Below are 22,427 nucleotides of genomic sequence, written 5' to 3'. Positions count from 1 at the left end.
GGTCTGGAGCCGAATGGTCTTGGTGGAACCCAAACTGAGCATTGGTGAGTAGGTTATTGGTGAGTAAGTGCCGCTTGATAGCACTGTCGACGACACCTTCCATCGCTTTGCTGATGAATGAGAGTAGACTGATGGGGCGGTAATTGGACAGATTGGATTTGTCCTGCTTTTTGTGGAAAGGATATACCTGGTCAGTTTTCCATATTGTCGGGTAGATGCCAGTGTTGTATCTGTACTGGAACAGCTTGGCTAGAAGTGTGGCTAGTTCTGGAGCACAAGTCTTCAGCAGGATAGCCGGGATGTTGTAGGGGCCCATAGCCTTTGCTGTATCCAGTGTGCTCAGCCGTTGCTTGATATCACGTGGAGTGAATTGAATTGGCTGAAGACTGGTTTCTCTGATGGTGGGGACCTCCGGAGGAGGCCGATATGGATCATCCACTCTGCACTTCTGGCTGAAGATGGTTGGAAACGCTTTGTCTTTTGCACTCTCATGCTGGGCTCTGTCATCATTGAGGATGGGGATATTCATGGAGCCTCCTCCTCCCGTTAGTTGTTTAATTGTCCACCACCATTCACGACTGGATGTGGCAGGACTGCAGAGCTTTGATCTGATCCGTTGATTGTGGGATCGCTTAGCATGCTGCTTCTGCTTTTTAGCATGCATGTTGTCCTGTGTTGCAGCTTCCCCAGGTTGGCACCTCATTTTTAGGTATGCCTGGTGCTGCTCCTGGCATGCTCTTCTGCACTCCTCATTGAACCAGGGTTGGTCCCCTGTTTTGATGGTAATGGGATATGCCAGGCCATGAGGTTACAAATTATGCTGGAATACAATTCTGCTGCTGCTGATGGCCTACAACAGCCCAGTTTTGCGCTGCTAGATTTGTTCTGAATCTATCCCATTTAGCACAGTGGCAGTGCCAAACAACATGATGAAGGGTGTCCTCAGTGTGAAGACGGGACTTCGTCTCCACAAGGACGGTCACTGCTACCAATACTGTCATGGACAGATGCATCTGCGACAGGTAGATTGGTGAGGTTGAGGTCAAATAGGTTTTTCCCTCGTGTTGGTTCTCTCGCCACCTGCCCCCAGGCCCAGACTGGCAGCTATGTCCTTCAGGGACTTGGTCAGTAGTGGTGCCACCGAGCCACTCTTGGTGATGGACATTGAAGTCCCCCCACCCAGAGTACGTTATATGCCCTTCGTACGCTCAGTGCTTTTTCCAAATGGATTCATCAGCTGAGGGAGGGTGGAAGGTAGTAATCAGCAGGAGCTTTCCTTGTCCATGCTGGACCTGAAGCCATGAGACTTCATGGGGTCCGGAGTCAATGTTGAGGACTCCCAGGGCCACTCCTTCCTGACTGTATACCACTGTGCCGCCACCCCTGGTGGGTCTGTCCTGCCGGTGGGACAGGACATACCCAGGGATGGTAATGGAGGAGTCTGGGACATTGGCTTAAGGGTATGATTCTGTGAGTATGACAGGTTGTTGCTTGACTAGTCTGTGGGACAGGTCTCCCAATTTTGGCACAAGTCCCCAGATGTTAGTGAGGATGACTTTGCCGGGTCGACTGGGCTGGGTGTGCCGTTGTCGTGTCCGAAGCCGGTGTCTAGGTCGTGCCATCCAGTTTTTTAATTCTTGTTTTTTGTAGCGGTTTGGTACAATTGAGTGGCTTGCAAGGCCATTTCAGAGGTGTGGATCTGGAGTCACATGTAGGCCAGGCCAGGTAAGGATGGCAGATTTCCTTTAGTGAACCAGATGAGTTTTTATGACAATCTTTGTCTTACTGGTACGAGCTTTTCATTCCAGATTTATTTAATTAACTGAATTTAAATTCCTCAATTGCCGTGGTGGGATTTGCACTCGCGTCATTAGTCCAGGCCTCTGGATTATTAGTCCAGTAACATAATCACAATGCGACCGTACCCAGAGAATTGCAGGGAATCCAGCTATGGTCATCGCTGTATAATAGGAGCAGAGGGTTCTTTTCGTAAAGCCCCTCCTGTTTGGTTGCCGTTCAGTATCGGTGTGATCTGGTACTGTGATCACAAGTCCAGCAAGTCATTTAGTAGAAATAACAGAAAACGCTGGAAAAACTCAGCAGGCCAGGCAGCATCCGTGGAGAGAGAAACAGAATTAACGTTTCAGGTCTGGGACCCTTCATCAGAACTGGAAAAAACTGGATATGTAACAGATATTAAGCAGGTGCAGAGACAGGGGAGGGGGGGAGGAATTGAAGGAACATACTGCATACTGTGCTTTTGTAAGAGGCAGGAAAGATAAAATGTTGCAAATGGGAATGGCAAAATCATACAGCATGAAAATTGGGGGCAGGGGTTATAGTTTGAAATTGTTGAACTCAATGTTGAGGCCAGAAGGCTTTAAAGTGCCTAATCGAAAGATGAGGTGCTGTTCCTCGAGCTTATGTTGAGCTACATTGGAACAATGTAATAGGCCGAGGACAGAGAGATCAGAGTGGGAGTGAAGCGGTGAATTAAAGTGACAGGCGACCAGAAGCTCAGAGTTACCCTTACAGACTGAACGGAGGTGTTCCGCAAAGCGGTCGCCCAATCTGCGTTTGGTCTCTCCAATATAGAGGAGACCGCATCGTGAGCAGCGAATACAGTATACTAAATTGCAAGAAGTACAAGTAAATCGCTGTTTCACCTGGAAGGGGTGTTTGGGGCCCTGGACAGTGGGAAGGGAGGAGGTAAAAGGGCATGTGTTGCATCTCCTGCGCTTGCACGGGAAGGTGCCAGGCGAAGGGGAAGGGCTGTTGGGGGTGATTGAGGAGTGGACCAGGGTGTCGCGGAGGGAGTGGTCCCTTCGGAATGCTGAAAGGGGAGGTGAGGGGAAGATGCGTTTGGTGGTGGGATCACGTTGGAGGTGGCGGAAATGGCGGAGGATGATCCGTTGAATGTGGAGGCTGGTGGGGTGAAACGTGAGGACAAGGGGAACCTTATGGTTCTGGGAGGGAGGGGAAGGGGTGAGAGCAGAAGTGCGGGAAATGGAACGGACACCGTCTAGGGCCATATCAACCACAGTAGAGGGGAATCCTCGGTTGAGGAAAAAGGAAGACATATCGGAAGCACTGGTATGGAAGGTGGCATCATCAGAACAGACGCGGCGGAGACGGAGAAACTGGGAGAATGGAATAGAGTCCTTACAGGAAGCGGGGTGGGAGGAAGTGTAGTCCAGGTAGCTGTGGGAGTCTGGGCTTGTAGTGGATGTTTGTCGAAAACCGATCGCCAGAAATGGAGACAGAGAAGTCAAGGAAGAGAAGAGTCGGAGATGGACCATGTGAAGGTGATGAAAGGGTGGAAATTGGAAGTAAAGTGAATGAACTCATCAAGTTCAGGGTGAGAGCAGGAGACGGCACCGATACAGTCATCGATGTACCGGGAAAAAGAGATGAGGGAGGGGACCTGAGTAGGACTGGAACAAAGAATGTTCCACATATCCCATGAAAAGGCAAGCATAGCTAGGGCCCATGCGGGTTCCCATAGCAACACCTTTAATTTGGAGGAAGTGAGTGGAGTCAGAGGAGAAGTAGTTCAATGTGAGAACAAGTTCAGCCAGGCGGAGGAGGGTGGTGGTGGATGGGGACTGGTTGGGCCTCTGTTCAAGGAAGAAGCGGAGCGCCCTCAGGCAGTCCTGGTGGGGGATGGAGGTGTAGAGGGATTGGACGTCCATAGTAAAAAGTCATTTAGTAGTCCTTATTTGGAAGAACACAATGGAGTTATCCAGGTTGTAACAGCAGGGAGCAGTAAACAAACTTGATGATTGAAAGGAGCAAATTTTTTTTTAAACTGCTACTGACAGTTTTCTGATTTTATACATTTCTAATCTCCCTATCCATCTCTGGAGCACCTAAAATTAGAGTACTGCGGAAGAGGTGGGTCAGTTGCACAACCAGTCTGCTGACTACTTTTTCCTTGCAGCCTTCCCCTATTTTGGCAGGATCTTCGCTCCTATCCTCTATAAAAGAAAGATTTGCATTTATATAGCGCCTTTCATGACCACCGGACGTCCCAAAGCAGTTTACAGCCAATGAAGTACTTTTTTGAAGTGTAGTCTCTGTTGTAATGTAGGAAATGCAGCAGCCAATTTGCACACAGCAAGCTCCCACAAACAGGAATGAGATAATGATCATATAATCTGTTTTAGTGATGTTGAATGAGGGATAAATATTAGCCAGGACACTGGGGATAACTCCCCTGTTTGGTTGAATATCTTGCTGACGCTTGCATTCAAACATTAAGAATGGCCAATGCACAAGGTAGCAGAGAAAGGCTAGTGGAACTTTACTGTAGCATAACGCAATGCCTTCAGGATTGAGAGGGGTGGGGAATGAATACGACGTACATACGGTGCTGGAACATGCATGTGATGATGCACCTTGGAGTGGTCGACATAGGTTGCCTCGTGAGCCTTTACAGGGTGAATCAAGTCATCGCAACTTGAGCTTCCAGGTATTTCTCTACAGCATTGATAATGGGTTGAAAGCAGTTGTCTCTTCCTTTTTGACTGTGACCACATGGGGACTGAAGAATTATGATTTATAAAAATGCAGAAAATGTTGGAAAGCACTAAGGGTAATTAATCCAGTGAGAACTTTGGTTTAAACAGCCTTAGCTAAGTGAAGCTAAAGCAGAGAATGACATCATGATCATCTGATTAGTTTGTTCTGTGCCAACTTATTTGACAGGTTTGATTCTTGGTCTCTGCTGACTTAGCTGATCTCGGCAATTTGGATGCTACAATTATCCTCGGTGTCCGTATGCTAGGGAAAGGAAAATAGCCAGTGACCACTGCTGGAAAGTGTGCTTGTGTGTGGATGTCGGATGAGCAAATAAATGGGTTCAGTCACGATTTCCCCCATAATCAAATAGCCTGTCAACACTCGCTGTCTAGGCTCATACATGAAGAGTGGCCACATGGGCAATAGTATTGTGAAACGATACCACAGCAAGAGGCAGCACGATCACCAAACAGGTGGTTATTTTAAAGCCTGTTTGTTTTTTAAAAAATATATATATATATTGATGTTTCTTTCAGTGCATCACCACCTCCTCATCACCTCACATCAACGTCGCCACAGCTCCGACGCTGCCTTCAAAAAGGTGAGTTCAGTTTTTCTTTTTAATTATGTGCATACTTTGAAAAACAGAGGTTGCGTAAGCAGAAGTGAAGAACTAATATAATCAGCCTTTTGTTGGAAATACTTCTTGACCATTTCAAAAGTAGTCATTATTTGTAATATAAAATGATTGACACTTTTCTATTTTTTAAAAAAATTAATGAAAATGTTCTGAAATTCCCCCACTGTATACTTTATAGAAGCCTATTCTGACACATGCCATACTGACATTTAATTGAATAGACTCCACAGAAAGGAGAGGGGAGAAAAGCCTCTATTTTGTTTTTCCTTGCCAATTTTCTTCCCTCTTGTCTTAAAGACACTGACTCCTTATGGAGTATTGTTCCATGAGTTTCCAATACCATATTGAGCCTTGATAGTGAGTATTGATAGGTTACTCAACTGCAGGGATAGTTACTCACGTAACGTCCCACATACATGCAATTCCAGCAGGGGTCACTGGATAATGATTTGGAGTTGAAACCTTTGCAAGTGTTGCCTGTTGCCCTCCCTGACCTAGAATGTTAAGCCAGTCTGGTGCTCTATTACTGTCCTGGCTGAGCCTAATTAACTGGGCTCAGATCAGGGCCTTTGTAGTCGAGGAAGGGAGGGGGCATGTAAAGTAAAACTGCCCCACTGGCTTAGCAGAGTGTTAAGAGGACCCAGTTGTTTTTGGTTGAACTTTCATGTTGTTAAACCACTGGCACTGGGAGATGGTTCGCCAAATGCAAGGTTGGTGCTCTACAGTTCAACCTGCTTACATTGGGAGATGGTTTTCTGAGCAATAACAATAAACAAATATATGCATGAGTTTCCTTTACCAACGAATGCATTGGAGAAGATGACTAAAATCTTTTAACACCAATGTAAACAAGTAACATCAATACCCTGCATGATGCCAGAATGGTCTTGTATTTCTATCACAGATTGGAGTTTGCACTGTACTGCGAGGAAGCTGGAGTGTGTAGATATCCTTTTCACCTGTTGTCAGTGCAGGAACTGTTGTGTCTAGAATTTCTATGCCTATGCTTGTAATTTTGACTACCAAAACTTCGCACTGTAATTGGTTGTTGGCAGCTGATTAAAATCTGGCCAGGTACACTGAGTTGTTTATAATTTATATCGCTGCTCTCCCAGGAGAATAGAACTATTATATTATTGACTTACCAGTGAAGAGACATAATTGTTGGTTTTGTCATTTTTACATCCCTCTGCCAAGCTAGGGCTGGCTATGTACCTGAAGGTTGATCGAAAGTCAATTGTTCATGATCATTTGAATTTTCATATTTCTCTTGTTAGGTTCTGATATCGATGCTGCCACTGCTATGATGTTGCTGAATTCTTCTCCAGAGCAAAAACTTCCTCAGTGTAAGCCTTTTTTTATTTCCCCTTTTTATGCCCCAATAGATCAGGCTAATAAGCCTATAGTACCCTTCTCTGTGGTCAGATTGAGGACATTTACTTGAAAATGTAGAAAATTGACATTTTATTACTGCAAAGTGAATCAAGACAACAGTTTTAGGAGTTGCTCATTTACTGCCACCCTCCCCTGAAGCTGTTGACTCCATAAAAGTTTACAGTATAGAAAGAAGCCTATCATGTCCACGCCAGCTCTTCACATGAGCAATCGAAAACTAATCCCCCTCTCTTCCCCATAGCCGTATATCTTCCACTGTTTCAAATATTTATCCAATTTTCACTTAAAAGATGCAATGAGCTATGTATCAAGCATTACCTGTGGCTAAGCAACTCTCTGTAAATATATTTCTCCTAAACACTCTCTTACTGATTAATGTTAAATTAATGATGCCCTCATATCTGACTCTTCAACCAAAGTAAATATTCTATCCCTATTCTATCAGAATCTTTCATAATTAAAAAAAAACTTCTATTAAATCTCATCTTTACTTTCTCTTTTCATTGGAAATAGTTCCAGTATCTCAAGTCACTCTTCATAGCTACAGTTTCTCACCTCGGCATCATCCTGGTGAATCTACATTGTATGGTCTCTATAGGTTTAATGTCCTTTCTATAGTGGGCCATCCAAAAGTGCACTTTGTACTCTAAATTTTGGCCTAACCAATGACTTGTATAAATTTATCATTACTTCTTTGCTCTTGCACTGTATGTGTTGTGTATGTACCTTTAAGGGAATAACTGGTTTTAGACTGCAGTACCGGCAGTGACCACCCCTGTATAAAAGGCCCTAGCAGGCTTCTGTAGTCCCAGTTTCAAGCTGCCTCTTGTTCAGTAAATTACCTGTTAAACTGTTCTCCCGAAGTCCGTGTATTATTGAGGCGCGGACTTTACAGTGGCGACGAGTAAGTTCGAACTCACCTGCAGTGTGGCATCATCTCACGGGGATCTCGCCTGAAAGGAAGGTCCTGGAAGGTCGTAGTCTGAGCAACGGGCGTCGACTGAGGGCAACTGCCCAAAGAATCCGTCGGTGTTTGGAGAATTGCGGGAGAGACTGTGGTTCCAGCGAATCGTGCTGGTAGCAGGTAGCGCGCTGACCCTTCCAGACTGCGGCGGGCTCAAGCTCGATCGAGCGGCTCTACAAATCTGGCCGCGCAGCGTCGCCGGGAAAAGAAAACAAGAGAGAGGGGGTGGAGCGCACAGGGCACGGTCGGTGCTCGAGAACAGGACAGCGGAGAGAAACTAAACGGGGGGGATGGAAAGCGAGACGCGCCGAAGCTGCGGGTCGCCGCCATTACCCCGTAGAACGCTAGGAGCAGCGTGGCAGTAAAGGGAAGAAGCAAAAGCGCGGGAGGCGCCATTTTATCCCGTTGGGGAAGAAGCAAAAGCACAGGAGGCGCCATTTTATTCCATTGGGGAAGAAGCAAAAGCGCGGGAGGCGCCATTTTAAATCGCCCAAGATGCCGAAAAGTGGCAGTATCACTGCTTTCGACAACGAGGTAGAAGACTGGACCACGTATGTGGAAAGAATTGAAGTGTACTGCAAGGCAAATGAGGTGGCTGATGGAAAGAGGGCGTCGGTATTATTAAACCTGATGAGTGCGAGTACCTACAGCCTATTGTGGAATTTAATTACCCCAGCTAAACCAATGGAGAAAAGTTTTGAGATTGTTCATATCTTACAGGAACATCTAAGCCCTACACGACTGCTGATAGCAGAAAGATTCAAGTTCCATAAAAGAAACCAGCACAAAGATGAGAGCAATGCTGACTATCTTCCGGAACTACACAAGTTATCGAAGCACTGCCAGTTCGGAGCAGGACTGGCAGACACCTTACGGGATAAGTTTGTCTGCGGGCTCCAGAGTGAAGGAACCCAGAAACGACTACTTTCAAAAAAGGACCTGACGCTAGAACAGGCTTTCAGCGTGGCAGTATCCTACGAAGCAGCAGCACGGGGAGCTGTGGAAATACAACAGAAACCACAAGAATACAGCGCTAACGAAATGGCGTATGGAGCCGAAAAGTGCTATCGCTGCGGCAGAACAACCCATGAGCAGAAGGACTGCTGGTTTAAAGACAAAATATGCAGGCAATGCGGGAAGATGGGACATATAGCAAGAGTCTGCAGGTCGGGAAAGAAGACCAACACGACAAGAACTACTAAGGAACAGTACAGGAAAGTAAAGAAACTGACAGATAGTAGTTCAGAAGGTCAGGAGAGTGATAAGGAATCCGGGAGCAGGCGACTAAGTTGTTTAAAGCTACACAACGTGATCGCAAAAGAAGATCACCGAACCATTTGGGTCACCCTCATGATAGCAGGGTCCCCAGTGAAGATGGAATTGGACACAGGATCAGCCCTAACTGTCATGAATCGACGAGACTATGAGCGGCTATTCTCACACATACCCTTAAAGGACACGTCCATTGTATTGAAGACATACACGGGGCAAAAGGTCTACCCCAGAGGAAAAATAAGGGTGCCAGTTGAATATAACGGAAAGGAAACACAGAAACTATACATGTATATACTACGAGATGGAGGACCACCATTATTGGGACGTGAATGGATCCGAAGACTACAATTGGATTGGCATTCCATTCTGGCACTAACTGTGACTGACAAAAAAGATGATGACGTCGCACCTGGACGTCTGTCACAAATTCTATCTGACGCGGAAGAGGTGTTCCAACAAGGACTTGGGACTCTAAAAGGAGTAAAGGCAACCATAAAGATTGAGGATAATGTTAGGTCCGTGTGTTAATGGAGACACGGAATGCAGGAGTTGATTTAACAAGTGTTTACTGAACAAAGTCTGGAGGTGAACTAACAACACAAGACGCTACACAGGCTTATATACCCGAGTGGTCACTACTGGTACTACAGTATACAGGGGCTTCAAAAACATAGTTCCTCTTAAAGGTATATACACTACAATTCCTCCCCTTTTAGATAAATAGTACATAACATTTTAAGTAATCATTAAATAACATTTTTACAAGAACAATAATATACACATTTGCTGAAGTTAATCAATTACAAATTCAGTCTCTCTGGAGGCTTCCTGACTCGGTCCGGATAACGCCTCCGTGGTGTAGTAGGTTCTTTTGGCAAGGTCGATTCGGCTTCAATGCCAGTGTCGGGTTTATCTGGTTCCAGTATCACCGGATCGGAGGTAGACACTATGGGTATCTCTGCTTCATCACTAGGCGTATAGAGTTGTGGTGTAGGTTGTCCTTTTTCGGATGACTCGATGATCTGGTCAGCATGGCGCCTTATTATGCTTTCTCCAATGTCCACGGTATACATCAGCGGTCCTAGTCGTGTGCAAATAGTTCCAGGCTGCCATTTCTCAGTACGATAGTCCCGGGCCAAAACTGGTTGACCTATCTGGAAGGTTCTAGTTGGCCTTTCATTCATGCTTTGAAATTGCCGGTTCACTACGTCCCTTCTGACGTTTGGCTTGACCAAATCCAGCCGGCATCTTAGGCTTCTATTGAAAAACATCATGGCGGGGGTTTGGTTTGTAACCACATGTGTTGCATTCCTGTACGCAAACAAGAAGTTATCTACCTTATGTTGTAGATTGATGTCTTCATTACCCATGGCCTTCTTGAAGGTCTGGACAAACCTTTCAGCTAATCCATTGGTGGCGGGATGGTATGGGGCGGACGTGTAGTGCTTAACCCCATTGTTTTTTAAGAACTTCCTGAATTCTTCGGATACAAATTGCGGTCCATTATCAGAACAGATCTGTTCAGGCAGCCCATTCCTGGCGAATATGGTCCTTAATACTGTGATGGTTTTTTCTGTGGTGGTGGAGGACATCTTTATTACCTCCGGCCACTTGGAGTGTGCATCAACCGCGATTAAGAACATTGAGTCCTTAAGTCGATATGTACCCTTTGCCATGGAGATGAGGGCCACTCCCATGGATGTAGAGGGGCTTGTGGTGGGGCGTTTTGGACCTTCTGGCATCCTAGACAGCTCTTGGTCATTTCTTCGATGTCTCCATCGATACCTGGCCACCACCACAAACGCTCTGGCTAAGTTCTTCATTTTCACTCCACCCAGATGCTCCTCGTGAAGCTCCTTTAGCACTCTATCCTTGAGTTTGGGTGGAATCACCACTCTGGATCCACACATCAAGGTTCCTCGGCACACTGACAGCTGTTCTCTTCTTTGCGAGAATGCTGGCAACAGTGGTTCGCCATGTGCTGGCCATCCCTTCACCGTTAAATCGTAGACTCGTGAGAGAGTCGGGTCATTTCGCGTTTCCTTTTCAATGATAGAATTTGTCACCGGTAGACATTCCACGATGGTCGAGTGGAATATCTCCACTGGGTCCACTGTAGGCGCCTCTTCCACCGTTGGCAACGGTAGGCACGATAACCCGTCAGCATTCCCATGCTGTTTTGTTCCTTTGTATTCTATGTCATATTGGTGTGCCCCTTGGAAAAGGGACCACCTCTGTAGCCTTTGCGCTGTCATAATGGGAATGCCCTTTTTAGGGTTGAATATGGAGACGAGGGGTTGATGGTCAGTCAACAAGGTAAACTTTTGTCCGTGTAGGTAATGGTTAAATTTCTTCACCCCCCCCCCCCCCCCCACACCAGGCTGAGTGCCTCCCTGTCGATCTGGGCATAGTTATGCTCAGCTGAGTTCAATGAGCGTGACGCAAAAGCTATCGGCCGCTCCGAGCCATCAGGGAATCTATGCGATAATACCACTCCCATGCCGTAAGGGGATGCATCGCACGCCAGTCTGATTGGCAGTGATGGGTTGTAATGAGCCAACACTTCCCTGGACGTGATCAAGCCTTTGCATTTATGGAAGGCACGTTTACAGTCTTCGCTCCATTTCCAAACTACTCCCGTTTGTAGCAGTGCGTTAAGCGGGTGCAGAACCGTCGACAAGTTTGGTAAAAATTTATGATAGTAATTTACTAATCCCAGGAACGACCTTAATTGCGAGACATTTTCAGGCGCTGGGGCCTTTACGACCTCTTCAATTTTTTCAGGTGACTTATGCAATCCTTCTTCGTTAATAACATGGCCACAATATGATATTTGTTTCTGGAAAAATTCGCATTTGGGGCGATTTGCTCGTAGGCCCCGTTCTCTCAGCCTCGTGAGCACCTGCTCCAAGTTGGCAAGGTGCCCGTTGTCGTTTTCTCCTGTTACAAGGATGTCGTCTAGGTAGCATTGAGTCCCCGGAATCCCTTGCAGGACTTGCTCCATAGCTCTTTGCCAGATAGCCGGAGCTGATGCCACTCCGAAAACCAGTTGATTGTACTGGTACAGGCCTTTGTGTGTGTTTGTCGTGAGATACTTTTTAGAGGCCTCCTCAACCTCCATCTGTAGATATGCCTGTGCTAAGTCAATTTTGGTGAAACGTTTCCCTCCGGATAGTGAGGCGAAAATATCTTCTATCCTCGGAAGAGGATACTGTACCGTGTGAAGGATCGGGTTTACAGTCACCTTGAAGTCCCCACAGATGCGAACTTTTCTCTGTTCTTCAGATTTATCATTATTCAACGTTTTCTTCATGACCGGGACGATGGGTGTTGCCCACTCGCTCCAATCTACCTTGGATAACACGCCTGCTTTTTCCAAATTCTCCAGCTCTGCCTCGACGGCTGGACGAATTGCGTATGGCAGCGGCCTTGCCTTAAAAAACTTGGGAATTGCCGCATCTTCCACTTTTATTGAGGCGGTGGCGCCTTTCAGGGTTCCTAGTTCCTGTTGAAACACTTCTTTGGCGTTAGCCAAGATTTCTTTTAATCGTCCAGGTATGAGGTCATCATCGTTTTTTTTCTTACTGGTCACCGTCAGTGCCTGAATGGAGTGCCAGTCTAAACGTATCTTTCTGATCCATTCACGTCCCAACAACGGTGGACCACCATCTTGCAGAATGTATAAATACAACTTCTGTATTTCCTTGCCGTTGTATACAACAGGCACCCTTATTTTCCCTCTGGGGTATACTTTCTGCCCCGTATATGTCTTCAAGACAATGGACGTGTCTTTCAAAGGTATATGCGGAAATAGCCGCTCGTAATCCCGTCGACTCATGACGGTCAGAGCTGATCCTGTATCTAGCTCCATTTTGACTGGGGACCCCGCTATCGTGAGGGTAACCCAAATGGTCTGGTAATCTTCTTTGGCAATTACATTATGTAATTTGAGACAGCTTAGTCTCTTGTTTCCGGAGTCGCTATCGCTCTTCTGGTCTTCGGAGCTACTGTCCGTCATCATTTGTACCTTTCTGTACTTTTCCTTATTGACCTTTTTACTGTCAGCGGATTTCTTTCCAGATCTGCATACACGTGCAATGTGTCCCATCTTTCCGCATTGCCTGCATGCTTTGTCCTTGAACCAGCAGTCCTTCTGGTCATGGGTGGATCTGCCGCAGCGATAACATCTCTCGAAACCCCGTGTCATTTCATGGGTGCCGAAGTCCTGTGGCTTTTGCTGTATCTCTGCAGCTCCTCTTGCTGCTGCTTCGTATGATACAGCCACACTGAAAGCCTTGTCCAGTGTCAAATCTTTCTCAGAAAGTAGTCTTTTCTGTGTTCCTTCGCTTAGGAGACTGCAGACGAAATTGTCTCGTAGAGAATCTGCCAGTCCTGCCCCGAATTGGCAGTGCTTTGACAGCTTTCATAATTCGGTGAGGTAATCAGCGTTACTTTCATTCTTGTGCTGATTCCTCCTGAAGAATTTGAATCGTTACGCTATCAGCAGCGGTATTGGGTTTAAGTGCTCCTGTAAGGTATCAACAAGCTCCTTAAAATTCTTGTCCATCGGTTTGGCTGGAGTGATCAAGTTTCGTAACAGCCCGTATGTCCTTGCGCCCATCAGATTTAGAAGTACCGATGCCTTTTTATCATCCACTACTTCATTCGCCTTGCAATATACCTCCACTCTTTCCACATATGTAGTCCAATCTTCTATATCACTATCGAAAGCAGTAATATTGCCAGTCTTCGGCATCTTGAAAATCTAAAATGGCGCTTCCCGCGCTTTTCTTTCTTCCCCGCCGAGTTAAGATGGTGCCTCCCGCGCTTTCCCGCCGCTGCTGCCAATGCTGTTGCTGGCGATTAATTAATTTGTTTTGAAAATTTTTTTTAATGGCGACGCACTATGGTCTTTGCGCCTCCCCAATCGCTGCTGCCAACGCTGTTCTCCGCGGTTCCCGTTGCGACCTGCAGCTTTTCGCGGTATTTCTATTTTTTTTAATATATCGCTTCAATAGTTTCTCCGTTACTTGGAGAACCGTTCCCGTCGTGGAGCGGACCCTCTGGGACTTTCCCCTCCCTCTGCTCGGTCCGAACGCCGACCTGCTTTGCAGCACCGGCCGCGCCCTGAGTGCTCCACCCTCTCTCTCTCTTTGCTTCTGCTTCCCGACTCGCTGCCCGGCCCCGTTGCAGAGCCACCCGATCGAGCTCTAGCCCGCCGCAGCCCAGGAAGGATCAGTGCACTACCTGCCACCAGCCCGTTTAGCTGGGGAAACCACAGACTGGAGACCAAGCCTGGCCCTCGTTTTCGAGTTTCTTCGAGTTATTAATTTTTTTTCTTGCTTCTGGCTTCGACCTTCGTCTGAGGAATCGATCCCCTTGAGGTGCTGCCGAATTGCAGGTAAGTTCGTTTCTAACTTGTCGCCACTGTTAGATCCGTGTGTTAATGGAGACACGGAATGCAGGAGTTGATTTAACAAGTGTTTACTGAACAAAGTCTGGAGGTGAACTAACAACACAAGACGCTACACAGGCTTATATACCCGAGTGGTCACTACTGGTACTACAGTATACAGGGGCTTCAAAAACATAGTTCCTCTTAAAGGTACATACACTACAGATAACGCAACCCCAAAATTTTTCAAGGCCAGACCGGTGCCATACGCGATACGCCCAGCTGTGGAAGCTGAACTGGAGAGTCTGGAGCGTTCGGGGGTGCTGTCTAAGGTGGACTGGAGCGAGTGGGCCACACCCATCGTTCCTGTAATGAAGAAAGCATTGAGCAGCACGCCTGGGGAGCCAAGGAAGGTTCGCATCTGTGGGGACTTCAAGGTGACTGTGAACCCAATCCGCGGATAGAAGATATTTTCGCCTCACTATCTGGAGGGAAACGTTTTACAAAGATTGACCTGGCTCAAGCGTATCTACAAATGGAGGTGGAAGAAGCATCGAAACAATACCTCACGATAAACACTCTCAAAGGCCTTTACCAGTACAATCGACTGGTATTTGGGGTAGCATCGGCCCTGGCTATGTGGCATCGGGCAATGGAACAAGTCCTGCAAGGGATCCCGGGGACCCAGTGTTATTTGGACGACATCCTGGTTACGGGCGAAAATGACAATGAACACCGTGCCAACCTGGAACAGGTGCTCACGAGATTACAGGAATATGGGCTACGAGCCAACCGTCCCAAATGCGAGTTCTTCAGGAGACAAATCTCGTATTGTGGCCACATGATTGATGAGGAAGGGTTGCATAAGTCGCCGGACAAGACTGAGGCTGTAGTCAAGGCTCCAGCACCAGAAAATGTGTCGCAACTGAGGTCGTTCCTCGGGTTGGTGAACTACTACCATAAGTTCTTGCCGAATTTATCTACAATTCTGCACCCACTGAACGCCCTCCTTCAAACTGGTGTAACATGGAAATGGAGTGATGAGTGTAAGCGTGCCTTTCAGGAATGTAAATGCCAAATCACTTCAAAAGAAGTATTGGCCCACTACAACCCAACACTACCGATTCGGTTGGCATGTGATGCGTCACCTTACGGCATTGGAGCGGTGCTGTCACACAAATTCCATGATGGTTCAGAGAGGCCAATAGCCTTTGCATCGCGCTCGCTAACCTCAGCTGAGCGTAACTACGCCCAGATTGACAGGGAGGCCCTCAGCCTGGTGTGGGGGGTGAAGAAGTTCAATCACTATCTGCACGGGCAGAAATTCACCCTACTGACTGATCATCAACCCCTGGTCTCAATTTTTAACCCAAAGAAAGGCGTTCCGGTGATGACGGCGCAACGGCTGCAAAGATGGTCACTTTTTCTAGGGGCACATCAGTATGACATAGAGTACAAAGGTACGAAACAACATGGAAACGCTGATGGGCTGTCGCGCCTACCGTTGCCTACGGCAGAAGAAGCACCTGCAGTGGACCCGGTGGAGATATTCCATGCGACCATAGTCGAATGTTTGCCTGTTACAAACGCAAGTATTGAGAAGGAAACCCGAAATGACCCGACACACTCTCGGGTCTATGATTTGACGGTGAAGGGATGGCCAGCATATGGCGACTCACTGTTGCCAGCATTCTCGCCAAGGACGGAACAGCTATCAGTGTGCCGGGGAACCTTGCTGTGTGGATCCCGAGTGGTAATTCCACCCAAGTTGAGAGATAGAGTACTCAATGAGCTTCACGAGGGTCATCTGGGAGGGGTAAAAATGAAGAGCCTAGCCAGGGCGTTTGTGTGGTGGCCGGGAATCGATAAAGAAATCGAGGATATGACCAAGAGATGCACAGGATGCCAGAAGGTCCAAAACGCTCCACCACAGGCCCCGCTACATCCATGGGAGTGGCCCTCCTCTCCATGGCAACGGGTACACATTGATTTCGCTGGTCCATTTATGGACTCAATGTTTCTAATTGCTGTGGACGCCCATTCGAAATGGCCAGAGGTCATTAAAATGTCCTCCACCACCACGGAGAAAACTATTGCAGTCCTAAGGACCATCTTCACCAGGAATGGGTTGCCAGAACAGATCTGTTCCGACAATGGCCCACAGTTTGTGTCTGAGGATTTCCGGAGGTTCCTGAAGAATAATGGGGTGAAACATTACACATCTGCCCCATATCATCCAGCCACAAATGGATTGGCTGAGAGGTTTGTTCAGACCTTTAAAAAGGCCATAAAGGCAATGTATAATGATGATGACATACCACTGCAACACAAGGTGGATAACTTCGTTTGCTTACCAGAATGCGACACATGCAGTAACCAACCAAACTCCAGCCGTACTGTTTTTCAACCGGAGACTAAGATGTCGCTTGGATTTGCTCAAACCAAACATAAGACGAGATGTTGAGGATAAGCAGTTCCAGCACATAAGTGAGAAGCCAACTAGGAGCTTCAAGATAGGGCAACCAGTCTTGGCCCGCGACTACCGAACAGAAAAATGGCAGCCAGGCACGATATGCACACAGCAGGGACCACTAATGTACACAGTGGACGTTGGAGAGAGCATCGTGAGACGCCATGCTGATCAGATTCTAGAGTCACAGGAACAAGCCAAACCTGTACCACAAGCATGTGCACCTGGTAATGAGCCCGAAGTACAGATTGCGTCTACCTCAGAAGCAGTGGTATTGGAAGCTGACGAACCAACCAATGACAATGAGCCAGAATTGACTCCACCACCAGAACAGGATACTCGAGAAAGGCGCTATCCAGTCCGGATCAGGAAGCCTCCTCAAAGACTGAACTTATAAATGACTATTTCCGTTGATTGTATATATTACTGAGAAAATTGTAATTAGTTATTATTTCGTTGTTAAATGAATGTTATGTACTGTTTATCTAAAAGGGGAGGAATTGTTGTGTATGTATCTTTAAGGGAATAACTGGTCTTAGACTGCAGTACCGGCAGTGACCACCGCTGTATAAAAGGCCCAAGCAGGCTTCTGTAGTTTCAGTTTCAAGCTGCCTCTTGTTCAGTAAAGTACCTGTTAAACTGTGCCTCTTGTTCAGTAAAGTACCTGTTAAACTGTTCTCCCGAAGTCCGTGTATTATTGAGGTGCGGACTTTTCTTTGCTCTTGTACTGTATGCTCCTCTTTATGTACCTGCACTCACCCTGGTGATCTTTTTTATGGCTTTATCTACCTGTATTTACTTTCAGGAAATTATATATTTAAACCCCATGGTCTCCGTGTTTGTCTACAACCTTCAGCATCTTTCCATTGAGTGTATACTCCCATTTCTTATTTTTCCTTCCAAGGTGCATTATCTTGCACTTCTGAGGATTAAATTGCATTTGCTACCTGACTGTCTGTCTGTCTATTCAGCTAACCTGTCTGTCTTCCTGCAGTCTTTTATAGTCCTCCTCATTGTTTGCCAAACCTCCTGTTGTCAGTAAATTGAGATTATTTTCTGTATACCCAAGTCCAAATCATCTGTATATACACAGAGAATAAAAGTGGACCCAGCAATGACTCCCTGGGGTAAAACTTGCAAGTCTTCTCTAGTTCAGTGTTGTCTAATAGAAATTGCTGACTAGCCACAGATATGGCCACGCCTTTTTAGCCATATGCACTAATTTCAATAGAAAATGGCTTGCATACACTCACACAATACAGGTAAATGTACTTCATGTGTATATTTACTTAAACAAATACCAGCAATCAGTAACCAAGGAAGTAAAGCACTCTCAACAATCAAAAATTACATTCACATTCTAGTTTGCGTCTTATCATTTTACTAAGAAATGCACAAAAAGGTTAAAGTACACATGCATTCGCCGTGCGAATGAGTATTGAGAGCACATGCCCAATAACTCACTTCTTCCAAAAAAAATTCAACTGCCGAGGATGCATCCTATTGGGGGCCAGTGATTTATCCACTTTAAGCTCTGCTAACCTTTTTTGGGTGTATGTGGTTCCACAGGGGCCAGCAGCCTAAGTGACTGGTATTCAGGTGAGAGACTAGACAATGAATGTTGGCAAACTCATTAATCTTGAGGGTACAGAGCTGAGCTCAAATCAGTCTTCATCCATTGTTCACACACATGCACTTCTCAACAAGGAATAGTGGATATGGCTAATATTTTTCACCTTCCTTAGCCGTAGGGTGCTCGGGTCAATTGTTGCACCCGAACTGCTACTCCAGATGAGATGAACTAGCTCAGCTTTGTAGGCCCTGATATCGATGGGTGGGTTTGATGAGTGGGGGACAGAGTTTCAGCTGGGAAATTCTAAGTCCAGGACTGATAGGCTTGGCTTCCAGTCGGGCGGGGAGCACTCTGGAGCAGGCCATAGCCCCAGGTTAGGGGCCTGCAGCTACTAGTGGGAGCGTGAGAGGTCCAGACGGGTTGGAGATTTTTAAAGTTTTAACTTCTCACCCAACCCACCTGTTTTTGGGGGTTAAAGTTCATCCCATAGTCTCTGTCCCACGCTTACCAACTGAGCCATGGGGAAGACCCTGTCATTTTTAAAACACAATCTGAAATCTACAAAATTCATTTGCAGCTCTAAGTACTTGCCACACAATCTGTGATGACCCCAGTTTCCAGAGATTGAAGATTACCTTAAATAGTTTGACTGAAACACTAAATAAAGAACCAATAAAGAAACATAAGTACCAGCATCAATTGGCTCAGCTTTCCGGTGTCATCCTGCAGCAATAGAGATTTGAGAAAACCAGTAACCTAGTAAAACAGTAAGAACAGTTCTGTCATTTAAAAAAAAAAAAAAAAATTGAATTAAAACCCCATTCTTCTGACAAAACCAATAAGCGCCCCCAACACTATCTTAAAATATTTTTACTTAAAAGTGAAAGGGGAAGTCCCTCCCCCAACACGTGCAGAGTGTAAAATCAAATTGTTTCCTTCTATTCATCTGCAGTAAGTGATGATCAAAATGTCTCCACTTTTACTTATTTTGGCAGGTGGTCCATCTCAGCAACACAGTCCAACGTTGAGCCGAAAACGGAGTCATAAACGTGCATTTTCGAAACTTGCCCCGATTACAGTGAAAATGTCCGAAACCGCATGCAGAACAAGGTAAAGCAACGCTCAGTTTGCTGTTGTAAAGTGACTGAGCTCTCTCTAATGTCCTTGGGTGTAAATATGATAGAAAATTACCTCACTTGAAAGGAAAATCACTTGAAAAGAAAAGAAAATCCTATTCACCCATGATTAATTTCACCCGTGTGGAACAGAGCCAGACCAAGCAAGAAGGTTTCGGGTGTTGGGTCTCACCGCTGGTTTTTGGGGAGTCAGCTGACCTCAGCCAGGCCAGTAGCAGGGATGCTGCAGTTAACCTCAGCACTAGAGCGAGGAATAAAATCAGTTTGTGACACTGGGTTGCTCCTGTGTTATAGATTACAATTGTATTCGAGTAGGTGAATTGGTTTATAGAGTAATTTGGAAATCGGGTTATAGAATTGGCTTGGATGCTACTCCAAAGCTGTTTTGTGTTAAGAATGTTGTTGTTGGAGAGGCGGGGGGGGGGGATATTTTTCAATTATTGATTACCTCAACAAAATGGGGACAGAGTAACCATCTTCATCATCCCTTCAATGCCTGGCTAGACTGTTTTTAACTTGGTCGTTTGCAAGTTTCAGTCAAAATGCTAGCAGATTGTTGGGCAAAATGGTTTATGTATTTACCAAACAATCACCTCTCCCTCTCTCCCCAATATAAAGGCTAAATAGAGTGTTAGAAATTTAGCTAAGGGCTAAAAATGGCATGCCAGGTCATATATGCCAACCACCTGTGTACCTATGGTTTTTCATTTCAGAACCACAATAGAGATGGTAAAATATTTTGTAAATGAGTGGCAATCTGTCACATAACATATACTTGAATTCCTGGCATTTCTCTTTAAATACAACGCTCTAATTACCATCAAGTTACGTGACTTCATTAATGATCATACTATGTCTAAGGTTGAGGAAGGCCATTTGGTCTGTCTCAGTTTATCCGTCAAGAAAGATCCAACAGTTCACCCACTGGTAGTTGATTGCTTTTTAAATAATTCTAGGGGTTTCACTTCCACTATCCCATCTTATGTGGGGGGAAAAAAATGTGCCAAATTTACTGTTTACTAGTTTGAGCCTTTGTCCCTTATCATAATCTTGCACTGTAGTTTCAAGTAATTTTCCTTATCTACACTTTCCTTTCTGTTTACCATTTCACAAACTTCAATAAAATGCCATTCTTTCAATGCAGAAAAGCACACGTTTCCCCAGTTTTTGTTTGTCTTAGTTCTCTGACACTAGGAATCAGTCTTGTGGCTCTTCTATGGATTAGCCTCCGATGCTTGAATGTCTTGGTGACCAGACTGGACACAGTACTCAATGTGTGGTCTGTCTAGAGTATTCTACAGTTTGATTATGACTTCCTCTGATCTGTATTTGGCTCTTTTGGCTGTATAGTTCAGGCATTCTATTTGTGTTGTTGATTGCTACAACAATAACTTGCATTTATATAGTGTACGTAACGTAGTAAAACATTTCAAGGTGCTTCACGGGAGCATTATCAAACAAAATTTGACATCGAGCCACATGAGATATTAGGACAGGTGACCAAAAGTTTGGTCAGAGAGGTAGGTTTTAAGGAGCATCTTAAAGGAGGATAGAGAGATAGAGTTGGAGCAGCTTATGGAGAGAATTCCATAACCATGGGCCATGCACAGGCACAGTCGCCAATGGTAGAACGATTAAAATTGGGAATACGCAAGAGGCCAGAATTGGAGGAGCGCAGAGATCTCGGATGGTTGTAGGGCTGGAGGAGGTTACAGAGATAGGGAGGGGGGCGAGGCCAAGGAAGGTTTTGAAAACAAGGATGAGAATTTTAAAATCGAGGCGTTGCCGGACCGGGTGCCAATGTAGGTCAACGAGCACAGGGGTGATGGGTGAACGGGACTCCTGGAGCGATTTAGGATACGGGCAGCAGAATTTTGGATGAGCTCAACTTTACGGAGGGTGAATGGTGGGAGGCCAGCCAAGAGAGTGTTGGAATAGTCAAGTCTCGAGGTAACAACGGCATGGAGGAAGGTTTCAGCTGTGGATGAGCTGAGAACGGGGTGGAGACGGGCAATGTTACGGAGGTGGAAGTAGGCGGCCTTGGTGATGGAGTGGATATGTGGTCGGAAGCTCATCTCCCGGTCAAATACAGGAAACTTTCAATCAACCGGCCCCTAAATAACTGGAACGCTCTATCCACTGGCAAAATTCAGGAGTCGGTTCAGATAACTTTTTTTTTTACTCCATTTGTTGCTGTGCAAGGGTGTAGCTGAAGCTGTTGCTAAGCTACAGAGACGCTTGCAACTTGTGCCGATTGTTTTGAAGCAGCAACAGGGTTTGTTGCTTTATACGGAGCTCTGAGCGCCGTATCTTTTACTATAGCGTTTGGTTATCCGGAATTGTTGATGAACCGGCACCACGTCGGTCCCGTCCGTGCCGGATACCAGAAAGTTTCCTGTATGTTGCGAATGGTCTGGTTCTACAGTGGTTGGACATATTGAGCATCGAGTCTATTAGGATCCCTAAATCTCTTTCACCGTCATCCTTCACTATATCTACACCGTCCATGGCGTACACCTTTCCTTTCTATCTGTGCCCGCTTACAAATTTTGTCTAGCTCATTTTGTGCTTCCTGAGCTATCCACTGATCCTTCATCTGACCATATTGCATTGAATTTCAGAATTCAAGTCATTGGTATAAAGAGTAGTGGTCACAACAATCCCTGCAGCACCCAACTCTGCATTTCCCCCATTCTAACACAACTCCTCTAAATAGTATCTGCTCATTTCTATCCTTCAGACAATTTATTATCTATTGAACTTAAATCCCTACCATTTTGGGCTTAAGTAGCAGCCTTTCATAACTTTGTCAAATGCTTTCTGGGAGTATAGGTATATCACTATTTACGACTTTCTGCCATCCACCTGAGATGCCACTTCTTTTTAAAAAAAAAAAAGTAAAGGAAGTTAATAAGGTAGGAATTTTCCCTTCTGAATCCACGTTGACTGCTGTTTACTACATTATTATTGTACAGATGATCCTCAGATTTACTCCTCATAATTGATTCCATAATGAGTTTATGGTTACTTGCATGTGCTTTTTGAAAATGGACACCAC

General features: G+C 45.7%; 1 protein-coding gene and 1 long non-coding RNA gene across 5 annotated transcripts in view; one reads left to right on the top strand and one right to left on the bottom strand.

Annotated features, from left to right (window-relative positions):
* LOC147121032 (uncharacterized) overlaps positions 1-22,427 on the bottom strand; it is a 130,432-nt gene that overhangs the window by 51,764 nt on the left and 56,241 nt on the right. For both annotated transcript variants that reach the window (XR_015076235.1, XR_015076234.1), the window contains exon 2: positions 18,924-18,989. This is a non-coding gene — a long non-coding RNA (uncharacterized LOC147121032). The remainder of the gene's footprint in view (positions 1-18,923; positions 18,990-22,427) is intronic.
* Positions 1-22,427, top strand: part of LOC147121033 (forkhead box protein N2-like) — a 77,759-nt gene that overhangs the window by 47,270 nt on the left and 8,062 nt on the right. For all 3 annotated transcript variants that reach the window (XM_085980362.1, XM_085980359.1, XM_085980360.1), the window contains 3 exons: positions 5,058-5,122; positions 6,439-6,507; positions 19,229-19,343. In XM_085980362.1, coding sequence (XP_085836488.1) covers positions 5,058-5,122; positions 6,439-6,507; positions 19,229-19,343 — 249 coding nt within the window. The remainder of the gene's footprint in view (positions 1-5,057; positions 5,123-6,438; positions 6,508-19,228; positions 19,344-22,427) is intronic.

The sequence above is a fragment of the Somniosus microcephalus genome, chromosome 3 (assembly GCF_052327205.1).
Source record: "Somniosus microcephalus isolate GS21.2 chromosome 3, FLI_Smic_1.0, whole genome shotgun sequence".
NCBI lineage: Eukaryota > Metazoa > Chordata > Chondrichthyes > Squaliformes > Somniosidae > Somniosus > Somniosus microcephalus.
This window is presented reverse-complemented; position numbering and strand designations above follow the sequence as displayed.